The sequence below is a fragment of the Grampus griseus genome, assembly GCF_964374135.1.
Source record: "Grampus griseus genome assembly, chromosome: 5".
In the NCBI taxonomy this organism is placed as follows: Eukaryota; Metazoa; Chordata; class Mammalia; order Artiodactyla; family Delphinidae; genus Grampus; species Grampus griseus.
In genome coordinates this window covers 117,714,037-117,727,869 of record NC_138998.1, presented here as the reverse complement: position 1 = coordinate 117,727,869, position 13,833 = coordinate 117,714,037, and the positions used below count along the sequence as shown (strand labels likewise).

Genomic DNA, 13,833 nt, shown 5'->3' with positions numbered 1-13,833 from the left:
CCTACACCATAAGCTATGACTTTCTTCATAGCTCCCCAGGTCCCCCCACACGTTATCAGCACAGTGACAGACACCGAAGACCAGTTCCCCGGCATCTGCCGAGTAAGCAACACATACCACTTGATCCACCTTCTGATTATCAGCTGGTGATAGCAGCCACTCGATGTCCAGAGGTCCCTGGTCTTCTGGACTGAGGGTAAATTTGCATGGCAAATAGGCAGTTTCCCCTTTGGCCTTTTCAATCATCTGTTCAGGAGTAGTGATACTCAAACTTCTGGCGAAATCTAGAATATGAAACATGTATATCGACTGAGCATCTGCTCTCAGGCTGGCAGCACACTCAGCACACCTCAGTTCTTCAGAGGGAGCACAGGATGTGGGAGAAACAGGATTTTATTTGGGACCACAGTAATGAAATTCCAACTCAGTGGTCCCCAGTTTTTAAGTCTGTGCTTCTGTAGAAATAGAATGACAAATATTAATATCCATCTTATTCAATGCAATTTCCTTTCAGAACACTGGGAAGTTCCCAACATTATATGGAATACCAGCATTCTCATATGAATCATAAGAACCTAGTAAAGGATTTCTATTATCCAAGCAGATGTTTAAAACTGAACCTGGCTAGAGTCTCTGAAAGGGCAATTACGTCATACTAATTCAAGGCCATATTAATTCACGCTTCCACGGTGCCAGGGACACACTTGGAACTCCCATCACTGGGGCACATGCTGATGAATTTTGACACGTTTCCTGCCAAGGCTTCTGTAATTCCAAATTTTTATTAAATTTGATTCTGTAACTTTTATCGAATGCTTAAAAATATTTCTAAGTAATAAATTTTGATGACAATTCAAAAAGAGAAGAAAACTGTCAATTTATATACTTTTAAATGCACCAAATAATTGACCTCAATATTATCTTTAAGACATTTCTTACTGTTCGTCCCTTCTTATTTCCCTTCTGAAAAAGTCAGACATATTTATTATATCATTTTTTAAAAGACATCATAAAATTCCATAACCTATTCTCAAATTTGTATTCTATGAAACTTCCACTTAGATCACACTAATGCTGGATGGCAATATTTGAAAACTCTATAAAAGCAAAAATAGATGTCCTGAGCCCCAAACAAAAATTCCAACATAGTTTCTTCCAACTGAGTTTGTGAGAGATGGCTAAAACCCACTGTAACCCCATAAGAATTGAAAAAAAAGTCTCCTCCTTGTGGCTAATGACTTACTGTAACAAAATCAGTATCTTTTACATGCAAAATAGATGGAAATTAACTACGAGCAAAATGATGCTATTTCTTACCAATAAGGGAAAAAATACCAGGTTTAATTCACACATAGATCTGTTCACTACTTATGTCTTGCAATAAAGATTACAGTTTGAGCAACCAACAACTTAATATAAAATGCAAATTTAGTCTGTAAATGAACTATCACACAAAACTTTTTTTTTTTTTTTTTTACTATTTATACTATAAAAGTTTGAACCACACTAGTCTGTCACTGTATGTTTTTCTTGTGATAACCTAACATTTTCTTATAGGTAAAGTCAAATGTGTAACGTATGCAGATCTGAAGTTTCAAATGAATACACTGGTTTCCGTTCAGCAGCTCTACAACGTGGGCCTGACTTTCCGGGCTGGATGACGACCTGGAAGAGGCCCCAAGCACAAAGATTATGATACATGGGGCTTTCCTCTCTCCCCCACTTCCCATACCCCTGCTCACACCATAAAAATAAACACGGAGCAAAATTAAAAGTAAATCCAAGTCCTAATTCTCCATAATGATGATTTTGTTGCCGGTTTTCAAATGACGCATTCTAACAGAACAAACCAAAATGAAGAATTATATTATTATCCATCACATGAAGCTTTCCATTAGCTCGTAGAAGAGGCTTAATACACACGGACTATCAGTTGTAATGAAATGTTAGTAAGGTTGTAGCCAATAGATTGAGAAGGAAAGAAAAGTCAGGTTACATTCAAGACCATTTATATTCAGGCACCATCCTAGGCTTTTAGCACATTTAAGTGCACTCATCAAACAGCAAATTAAATTTGGACACAGACTCTCTGCAGGCCCTCCCCTAAATCAGAGGTGGTCTTGTTTTGGCCAATAGAAAGTAGCCTGAGTACTGCTGAGCCAGTCCCAAGGCTAGGCTTCAAGAGGCGTTGCTGCTCCACATAGAGAGAACTGAGGTGTCAGACCAACAGCTGTAAGTACCCAACCTGCAGCCACCCTAAAACACCAGCCCAGTCCACACCAGCTGCCTGCAGCTCCAGGAGTGACCCTAGACAGGATCATGAACTAATACACGATTGTTCTTTTAAAGCCTCTAAAGTTTGGGTTGGTTTGTTAAACAGCAAAGATTGATATGCCATCCAAAACCACTGATTCAGCCCAAATGGACCACTTACCATCCCCCCAGAAGTCCATACTACTCCATTCTCCATTTCATGTGCACATTTCTATTTTAGATGGTATGATTTGCTAGGTGTCTGTATAATCGCAACTATTTCTCCTGATTAATATTCAATCCTCTGAATAAATACTTTCTATCATTTCTAATAAACTCAATTCCATTCCCATCTCATTCACTCAGGCACTCCGCTACCTCTCCAGCCTACAATGATTTTTCCTCTGGCTTCCTAGTAATGCTCACAGTACTTTACTTTCTGCTCTCCATTATCACCCATTTGGCACTCAGCGAATACTATCTTCTTTCTTTTTTTTTTCCTTTTATAAACTCAGGCTCCATGGTTTTTGTCCCATCTTCTAGATATCAATGAGCTTATCTTCCCGTACTACCTTGTAATTTTAAGTGAATTTTTTAAATGCATGCCCTGATTCACCATTAGCTCCATCAGGGTCAGCAGAAATTGTGGATACCTTTATCCTCTGTTGCATTCCTTGCACATTAGTAGAAAATAACTGGTGACTGGATAAGTTTGATGAGTTTCAGAAATGCTGAAAAATAGCATTAATCTGCCAGAAGGTCCTGCTACTTGAAGATCTCCTGTCTATAGCTCCTACAATTGTCTGCATTTGTCTGGGTATGAATACCATATGTATGATGTAAGATAGGAACGATCTAAGTACAGTCCAGGATGAGAATTCCATTTCAAACAAATCAAGACACAGCCCAAACATATGGAGGCAAAAATATATAAGTAAGAATGAAAATTTGCTATAAAAAAAACAATTAAAACTTCCTGGTTACTCTGTGCTTCTAGAGCTTTTATTTTATAAAACATCAAATGAAAAGTTTAGAGGCATCAATTAGATATCTAAATGAGTAAAAGTTTAAATTCTCCCAATTCATGCTCTCAGTACTTATACTACAGTCATTAGAATGAAATGTAACTTCGTTTTCATGATAGTATCATCCATTCTTTCTTCTTTGATACATAAAAATTACTTTTCTTTTAAAGAGTATCTTAGAAAACAGTTACATGTGTATAAGAATGATCTGGATAGATATCAAACTGTTAGTTATTTTTCACAACTGAGATTTTAAGAAAGGTGAGCTTTATAATGAGATTTCCTTAATATGTATACTGCTAAAAGAAATTTTAAACAGACTCTTAAGTGGCTTTCAGCATTTCTTTTTCCAAAAAAACGTTTAAAACATTCAACTGCTCTTCATTGTGTTGCACTAGAAATGAATTAAAATCTCAAGATGGTAGAAAACAGTTATTGGGTTTCCTAGCAACACTGAAGGGGCCTCTCTGCACGAGGGCATAGTTTTTCAAGCACTGACGTATGCGTCAGTCACAAATTGTAGAAGACAAAAGGCAGACACTTGGTCTCAGGCAGTGTCTCTGGATATTCTTAACACCGCCCAATTCTATTTATGCAGCAAATTGAGTGATAATTTAACTTGCAAACTACTTGTAAGTTCAAACATGGTCTCAAAACTAAGTCAAATAACAAATCTTCTTATAATTTTATTCAAACATATTCAGAATGTGATGAAATACGCAGCACACGATCAACTAAAAGTACTTGGAGGGTCCTGTTAATAAGTGCTCAGCACTGGATTATGTAAATAAACAGACTGAATCATGTCCCTTTTTGGCAGTGACTGAAATAACATCTCCCAGTTTTCTGCTTGCTTTTTCTAATCTCCAAATTCCAAATCACTTGAGTCTGTGGAACCTCTCTTCTGCCCAGTCTGACTTCTATCTGAGCATCAAAATGACATGAATTCATCAGAGTATTTTTCATCTTTGATGTTGTCATCTTCTGCCAAGGCCTTCGATCTTGTTTCCACCATCAGAAAGGAGCAGAACTGGAGAGCATGGCAGGCAGTACTCCTCTAGAAGGCAGGCAACGTTTGCAACTGAAAACCTGCCTTATTTCTTTCATTTCTTTTCAAGTTTAAGGTACATGTTAACCTGGATGGTCTTCAGCTATCTTTTCCTTCTGTCAATCTTAAAATCATAAGAAGTTGGAACGTGCTCATGAAACTTTACAGTTGATTAACAAAAAAATGAAGTAAATGTGTGAGAATTTTCGATAATGTTTTGACTGAGGAAAGTCTTAAAGAAAACTAGAGAACACAAAACAGAGAACACAAAAGCTATGAAGAAAAACACATAAATTTAACTATATTAAAAATCTTAGGTTAAAAAAAATCACCATTTAGCTTTCAACAAAACTTGCTGAACGAAGGAAGGTTTTCTGCTATTCTATCACTGAGGAAATGAGACAAAAGGAAGGATCTGAAACATGTTTTCCACATATTTATCTATACAAGCAAGACACTAAATGTGGAGTCTGACCAAAGATGGCATATGCACAGGAATCTTTCAAGCAGTGACGGGTGAGGTGTTTTCACCTGGGTGGAGACAGGGGCTCCTACATAAGCTGTCTAGAGATCTAAGCAATCAATGAAATGCTTCATTACAACAGAATCAAATGGCATTCAAGAAATTCTGGATGCCCAAGGTAAGCAGGTCACAATACACTGGGGACAGCACAGGAAAGCAAACTCACAGGCCCAAGTACCTTTGTATAAGACAATGGAAACAGAAAGAGCCAAGCTAGGCAAAAGTGTTGGAAATATTGCAGCACCCATGGAGGGCGAGTCCAACTTACTGGACCAACACCTACAGGAGGCCTGTGAAATACAAACGCGCAAACCCACTTTGAGGAATTGAGGCTGAACTCACAAGACCTAATACGTGCAAGCATGTATCTGAAAACAACCCCAATGTCCAACGAAAGGCAGCATCCGAAAACAACCTAGACGCCTAATAACAGGCTGCAGAATTAGGGTAAGAAATCCAAGCTCTCCTACCTGAGACAAAGAACTAGAGCAAACACACTAGGCCAGAACGAGCCCGCTCCAGCCAAAGGACCTGACTAAAATATGGCTTTCAGGTAGTAAAATCGAGTCCCACTTATATTAATGGAAGTTCGACTAAACACTGCCACCACCAGGTTTAATTCCATTTACCTGACAGCAAAGGTAGTTATCTAATCAAATTAGATCTTTCAAAAAGAATATAACCTTTAACATACACGTTTAATAATAAATATACAAGTATAATAATACTCTGGGGGGAGTGTGCTAGCGACTGAATCGTGTCCCGTCATAGTTCTTAGGAAAGGCTTAACGAATCCCCCATGTGACTGTGTTGGAGACAGGGCCTTTACGGAGGTGATTATGTTACATTCGGTCGAAGGGCAGAGCCCTAATTCGATAAGAACTGGTACCTCCTTAACGTAACTTTGATGTTCTGATTTGTAATACATATATATTTGGTCTGTGTCCCAGTGCCTGGCACAGAGCTCCTAGGCGCGATCAAGGTGTCTTTTGTTATGATAACGGGACTTTTAGAGAATGCCTAAGGAACGTAAGGACGGGCTGGTTGCCAGGGGAGGTGAGCATGTGATGAGAGGATTAGAACTACCAGTCCCACCCCCAACCCTGGGAGGGGGAGGGGCTGGAGATTAAGTTCATTCACCAGAGCCAATGATTTGATCCATCATGCCTCTGTAATGAAGACTATAAAAACCCAAGAGGACAGTATTAGGATAAACTGGGTTGTTAAACACATGGAGGTGCTCAGAGAGCAGGGAAGCGCCAAGCCTCTCCCCATATCCTGCCCTAGGCATCTTCCATTTGGCTGTATATCCTTTTTATAATAAACTGATGATCTAGTAAGTAAAAATTTCTCTGAGTTCTGTGAGCCGCTCTAGTAAACTGAGCTAAGGAGAGGGTGGTGGGAACCCCAGATCTATAGCGGGCTGGTCAGAAGCATAGCTGACAACCTGAACGCGCAACTGGCGTCTGAGGTGTGTGTGCGCATGAGGGGGGGTGGCAAGCTCGCAGGACCGAGCCCTTATGAACCTGTGGGTCTGACGCTACCTCCGCGTGGATGATGTCAGAACACCCAGCTGGTGTCAAAGTATTCCTTGGTGGATGTGGGGGGACCCCCCCCCCACAGACAGCAGAATTGGTGTCAAATTAAAATATCCCAAATGCAACCATTTTTCTCTATGTCCAGGCCACTACCATCTCTCCCACAGGCGGGCCGCAGCACTGAGCACCCACACACTTTATAACACTGCCTTCCTTGCTCCAGCCCACCTTTTGGACTCACTTCTATTACTTTGGTCTCGGCTCAGGCACTTCCCCAGAAAGCATTCTTTCTTTGTGCCCAAATACGGACTGAATCCAATGGACTCCTCAGCCAGCTGATAAGGCCTCCATCACAAGTACTTACCCTGTTTTACTGAGGTTGCTTCTTCACTGTGTGTCCTTCCTACCCTATACCCTCAGTGAATATTTCGCATTTGATTTAGAAGCCAAATCTTCTTGATTATCATTGATTGCCTAGCAAAATTTCTGGTGCTCAGCTTAAAAATAAAAAAAAAAAAAAAGGAAAAGGAAAACTCACAGGCACAAGTAGTACCTTTGTGTAAGAGAAGGGAAACTGAGGGTCTACCAGAAATGAAAGATGTTTCATTTCAAAATAGTGGGGAAAAATTAACAAAATGTAATGTGGCTAAAAGTAGGTGAAAATATGTTAAGACTTTTCTCGATTAAAGATGGAACCACAACAATGAAAGTATCCTGGTCTGGAGCCAATCACAGAAGGAAAGCAAAGAAATCAGAGGAAGCACCAAGGGGAGAAAGATGAGTTAAGCGCACACTTGCGGAGCACCTGTGTTTGTGCACGTTTCCCTCGTCTGAAAGGCCCAGTTTCTCCCACTGAAAGCACCGGTAGCCATTCAAAGTACCTCTCACCTGTGACCTCCTCCGAAGTTTTCCCAGATCCACACAGGCAGTGTTAATTGCTTCCTAATCTCAATTACACAACCCGCACCTCTACTGAAGGTAGTTGTTTACATGTCCCTACCCTTAAGCACATACTTTCACTTGCTTAACAGGGGGCCAGGGTTTCATCTCTGGAGGGCATGTTCCAAGCCTTAATTCAACAAGACCCCAGACCTGCCTTGGACGAAACTGCTCAGTTCCAGTGGAGGGCGGGAGCTCAGAGCAGAGGGAAGGTGAAGGAGCTATTTGAAAGAGGAGTGGTGATGGGAGAGAGGACCATGAAACCTTTCGGGGAAAAGTATGGGAAGGAGAGCCACGGGAAGACTGCGCATCCAGGGGAGTAAAGGAAAGGAACAGTGAAGTCACTGGAGATACACGGAGCTCAGAGGGAGCTGAACAAGCCTGGTCGTATGCTAACAGGAGCAAAGACAGTTGCTTATTACTTTAATATTCACATTACAAGAAATGTTAGCAAATGTGGTAAGAAATTAATGTGTATGCAACTTTATGTTTAGTTATATATATATATTTTAAAGCAGCCTACCTGATCAGTCACTCATTTTTTAAAATATTTACCTATTTATTTATCTATTTATTTATTTATTTGGCTGCACCAGGTCTTAGTTGCAGCATGCAAACTCTTAGTTGCAGCACATGGGATCTAGTTCCCTGACCATGGATCCGAACCCAGGTCCCACGCATTGGGAGCGTGGAGTCTTAGCCACTGGACCACCAGGGAAGTCCCTAAGTATAGTTATATTAACATGAAAGAAATATGACATTAAGAAAAACTTTTATTCATGAATATTCTAAAATCACAACTAGGAATGAAGAAAAGTTGCTTGTCTATCTATCTCTAGAACAGCATGAAGCAAAATGAGAAAAATGTTACACAACAATGTGTGGTTTCTCAGAATATGTGGAGTTGGACTTCCCTGGTGGCGCAGTGGTTAAGAATCTGCCTGCCAATTCAGGGGACATGGGTTCGAACCCTGATCCGGGAAGATTCCACACGCCGCAGAGCAGCTAAGCCTGTGCACCACATCTACTGAGCCCACACACCGCAGCTACTGAAGCCCGCGTGTCTAGAGCCCGTGCTCCGCAACAAAGAAGCCACCGCATTGAGAAGCTCATGAACCGCAATGAAGAGTAACCCCAACACAGCCAAAAATTAAAAAAAAAAAAAAGAAAGAAAGAAAATCTGGAGTCATTCCAAAGATATTAACAAAAAAGAAAAACTAGTAATAAGAATAATTTAACTTCACATTCCAGAAGTCTTGCATATTTCTTTGGTTTCTTGAAAAGGGGTATGTTATGATGACCTTCATGTCAATTGTTACAAAGAACGTATTTGATATTGCCTTTTGTGAGAAATGTCAAAGTATGTCATAGAGGTTACTATTTTAAATAGAGAAGATGTTCAATTGTGCTGCTTAATTCAGAATACAGAATTCAGGAAACTTACATAAAAATACAGTAACATTCAGGGCTTCCCTGGTGGCGCAGTGGTTGAGGGTCCGCCTGTCAATGCTGGGGACACGGGTTCGTGCCCCGGTCTGGGGGGATCCCGCATGCCGCGGAGCGGCTGCGCCCGTGAGCCACGGCCGCTGAGCCTGCGTGTCCGGAGCCTGTGCTCCGCAGTGGGAGAGGCCGCAACAGTGAGAGGCCCGCGTACAGCAAAAAAAAAAAAAAAAAAAAAAAAAAAATACAGTAACATTCAATAATAATTCATGAGAACAATGTTAAAAAATAAACTGGGAAAATCAGGAAGTGGTATGTTTAAGGGATTGATCATGACAAGTATAATTTTGTTGTGTGTTTGATAACAAATACTACACATCAGATGTCTGGGTTAGCAAGTAAGTCACTGGGATACTTTAAACCCTGTTTTAAATGTTGCAAAAATGCAACTGCCAAGCTATTTAGGCCATTTCCTTGACCCTAAGGCCAATGTGCCAATTTCCTTCTCACCAGGGAGTTGTTTTGGGATTAGCAATGTTTAAAATTCACCTAAATAGGGCTTCCCTGGTGGCACGGTGGTTGAGAGTCCGCCTGCCTATTCAGGGGACACGGGTTCGTGCCCCGGTCCGGGAAGATCCCACATGCCGCGGAGCAGCTGGGCCCATGAGCCATGGCCGCTGAGCCTGCGCGTCCGGAGCCTGTGCTCCGCAGCGGGAGAGGCCACAACAGTGAGAGGCCTGCGTACCGCAAAAAAAAAAAAAAAAAAAAAAAAAAAAAAAAAAAAAATTCACCTAAATAGTGTTTCTTTCTAGAAAAGAAAAAGAAAAACACTTTAAGTATGTTAACACTAGTTAACTACCCCAACTGGCCTTTAAATATTGCTGGGGAAGAGAAGAAAACACCACAAGGTAGATAGAAATTACACTCTTTGCTGTCTAGGAGTTTTTGTTTAATTCCCATGTGTTACTCAATACAGGATGTTAATATGTACTTAGAGCTAAGAAAATAATACTTACAGTCAGATAATAACAATGAGAAATGACATTAATGAGAAATGACAATCAGTATGACATTAAGTATACTTACTTAATGCTGTTTTTTTCTATGCTGTTTTTTAAAATTCTCAGGTCCCCACCCGCAATGAGAAATCAAAAAGCAAGTGCCCAGGAAATAAACTGAGATGGAAATGAGGAAACCATCATCTTAACCATAAATAGTAACTAACAGTGACTGAGTACCTATTATGTGCCAGGCACGTTTCAAAATATTTTACACATATTAACTCTTTCAAGCCTCATAACGACTGAGAGAGGTACTAATATCATCCCGATTTTACAATGAAGAAACAGAGACAGTGAGAGGTATCTAAGCTACTATGGGAGCAAGATACAAATCTAGGCAGATTGGCTCCCAAGCCACACTCGTCCTGCAAGAAGTCCACCAGTCAACAACCCCAGACATAAGACATTTCCTTTTAAAAGTCACTACAAAGTAATACAGTGAGTAAGTTATTAGACCCCATTGCAATCACCTTGGTGGAAGGAGGGTTCAGGATTTACACTATTCCTCTCCTATACTAGATTTCCAAGAAGACAGCATTTTAGATAGCACAGGGTTCAGGAGTTTGGGTGGACCCTTTTTTTAAACAGAGAAATAAATACCAGACCAGGATCTGTTGTCAAGTTTGTCACAAAAAAGCTCTATCACTTTGGACATGTTGTTTCTCTAGGGCTCAAACATAAATAAACGGTGTTAGTAAATTATCTGTTTCAGATCTAAATATGTCCTACATATGACCATCAATCAAGCAACCAACAAGAAGTCTTCCCTCAACATCCATCCCCTCCCCTCCTTGCACAACTCAAAGGCAGTAGCGACAGTTCTCTGAGTTCACCTCACAGCAAGTGCAGACATTTCTGACATATGAGCAGACTGACTTATGCAAGCAGTTCTGCCCACAAATAGCATCGGCTCTGAAGTCGGATCTGCATTCAAATTCAAACGGAGCTTACCAAATGCTTAGCCAGGGCAAGTTTCTAGCCTTTTAAAGTATTAACGTTGGGGCTTCCCTGGTGAATCAGTGGCTGAGAATCCGCCTGCCAATGCGGGAGACACGGGTTTGAGCCCTGGTCTGGGAAGATCCCACATGCCACGGAGCAACTAAGCCCGTGTGCCACAACTACTGAGCCTGCGCTCTTAGAGCCTGCGACCCCCATGCTCCACAATGAGAAGCCACGGCAATGAGAAGCCCGCGCACTGCAAAGAAGAGTAGCCACTGCTCACCACAACTAGAGAAAGCCCACATGAAGCAACGAAGAGCCAATGCCGCCAAAAATAAATAATTAATTTTAAAAATAAATAAAGTCTTAACTTTTTTTCTGTAAAATGGGAATTAGTAGTAACAATGCTTACTTCTTTATAGGGATTAAATAAAACAATGCATGTAAAGCTCTTAGAACAGTTCCAGCACAACTTGGTATCATCCTTTCAATAAGCAGTATCCAGGACCCTCTGGCCTTCTGAGATGGCCCACACTCTGTCCGTAGAGTGTGCTTCTCTCTAAATAAATCCACTTCTTACCTGTCACTTTGTCTCTCACTGAATTCTTTCTGCGATGAGACATCAAGAACCTGAGGTTCATTAAGTCCTGAGACCAGATACTGAAACCCCTACCAGGTAGAAGTTGTTAACTGTGTGCTGCATACAAGCAGACCAGTTGGAACCCGGTCGATGATGCTGACTCCCAATTACCTCACTACCAACCAATCAGAAGAATGTCCATGAGCTGACCATGCCCTCCTCTTTGAACCGTTACTATAAAGCTCCTCATTACCTCCTCCAGGTGGGGATACATAGTTTTGAGGGCATTAGTCCGCTGTGGTCCCCTTTGCCTGGCAAAGCAATAAAACTATTCTTTTCTACTTCACCCCAAAATAAATAAATAAAATAGACAGTATCCAGTATGAAAACTGACTGTCATCTTCCAAGCCTGTCATTCCTACTAGGAAATAAATTCGTGTAGCGTTGGGAAGGTGTCGTTTAATCTTTTATCCCTCACACTAAGCAGAGCCTTTCATATAGGAAGAACTCAAAATCTGTTATATAAATAAAGGACACTGACATGTATCTACTAGGTTTGGCAATCAGAACCTCATTGGTGACCTAGGCCAAATCTGATTTATTGAAGGCTCGGGGTCAGGGGAGGGTGCAATGGGATATTTCTAACTACAGAGGTGGAAATATGTGAGCAGAGACAGGAAATGACTGCTCTTTTGAGGAACACGGCTCCCAAGAGTAGGAGATAGAAGTGTGCCGTGTGGTCAAGGAAAGGCTGTTTCGAAATGAGAAATGTAGAGCATGTTTATAACTCAAGAGGAAAGAGCAAATAGAATGGGAGGTTAAAATACATAGAACAGAACACTCAGAGAGTGAAAGGTCAAGATCCCAGGAGACAACAAGACCTAGAAAACAGGGGATAAGACAACTTTAAATAAGATTCGAGGGAAGGACATTTCCTCTGTAACAAAGGAGGCACAGAGTATTTACTAAGAATAAAAGAGGCAGAAAAAAATGTGGGTAGGGGGTTTTTGGAGACTGGTTGAAGTCTGAACGATGTGAAGAGGAAGGGGAGAAGAATCGAAGGACCACGAGTGGCACGACGAGTCCAACAGAGATGAGCTGATAGCTGATGAAGCTGAGCAAAGATATATGGTTTATCATCCCTTTTTTTCTAGTTTTATATTTATTCGAAATTTTCCATAATAAAAATGTTTGAAAAAGAAAACTACAATGATGTGGCACTACACACCCACCAGAGCAGACAAAATGAGAAAAGGCTATGTTGAGCATGTGCAGCAACTCTCATCTCTATTGATGGGAGTGTCAACTGGTACAATTAACTCTCTCTGTGTGTGTGTGTGTGTGTTTATTTCCTTTTTGTTTGTTTTGTTTTTTTTTGTTTTGTTTTTTTTGTTTGTTTATTTTCTTTATTTTTTTGGCTGCGTTGGGTCGTCATTGCTGCGTCCAGGCTTTCTCTAGTTGTGGCAAGTGGGGGCTACTCTTCGTTGCGGTGTGTGGGCTTCTCGTTGCGGCGGCTTCTCTTATTGCAGAGGACGCACTCTAGGCGTGTGGGCGCAGTAGTCGCGGCGCACAGGCTTAGTTGCTCCGTGGCATGTGGGATCTTCCCAGACCAGGGCTCGAACCCGTGTCCCCTGCACTGGCAATCATATTCTTAACCACTGCGCCACCAGGGAAGTCCTACAATTAACTTTTGAAAATGTTTGGCAGCATCAACTAAAACTACACAGATGTATAATCTATAAGACCCCAGAAAGCCAGTCATAGTTAGAGAACTGTATGTACGTGTGCACTAAAACAAATGTCTGAGGATGTCACAGCCACATTTTTCACAACAGCAGAAAACTGGAGGGAAAAAATGTCATTCAACAGTAGAATGGGTAAATCAACTGTGATACAGTCACACAATGCAATAACATATAGCAAAGCAAATGAATAAACTAGAGCTACACAATGGGAATAATTGTACAAGCATGATAGGAAGCTTAGGGAGAAAAACTTATACTGTATAACATTTATATAAAGTGCCAACAATAATCCATGCTGTGAGAAATCAGAAGACAGTGAAGGAAGTGACTGCAGGGGGCATGAGGGGACTTCTGAGTTGCAGGTTATGTAATATACCTTGATCTGAGTGATAACTGTATAGATGGGTCTGCTTTGTAATAATGTTCTAAGCTGTGAACTGGTAAATAATGTTTTAAACTGAATGCTATTCTATGTATGAATGTCATACTTCAAATAGAAGGTCTATTTTATTTTATTATTTTTTTCTTCTGTCAGTACGCGGGCCTCTCACTGTTGTGGCCTCTCTCGCTGCGGAGCACAGGCTCCGGACGCGCAGGCTCAGCGGCCAAGGCTCACGGGCCCAGCTGCTCCGCGGCACGAGGGATCCTCCCGGACCAGGGCAGGAACCCGCGTCCCCTGCATCGGCAGGTGGACTCTCAACCACTGCGCCACCAGGGAAGCCCAGAAGATCTATTTTAAAAT

At 41.3% G+C, this 13,833-nt stretch overlaps 1 protein-coding gene across 4 annotated transcripts in view; it reads right to left on the bottom strand.

Annotated features, from left to right (window-relative positions):
• CXADR (CXADR cell adhesion molecule) overlaps nucleotides 1-13,833 on the bottom strand; it is a gene marked incomplete at its 3' end in the record, with an annotated part of 53,494 nt that overhangs the window by 21,765 nt on the left and 17,896 nt on the right. For all 4 annotated transcript variants that reach the window (XM_082655149.1, XM_082655150.1, XM_082655152.1 and 1 more), the window contains exon 2: nucleotides 118-284. In XM_082655149.1, the coding sequence (XP_082511275.1) occupies nucleotides 118-284 (167 nt within the window). The remainder of the gene's footprint in view (nucleotides 1-117; nucleotides 285-13,833) is intronic.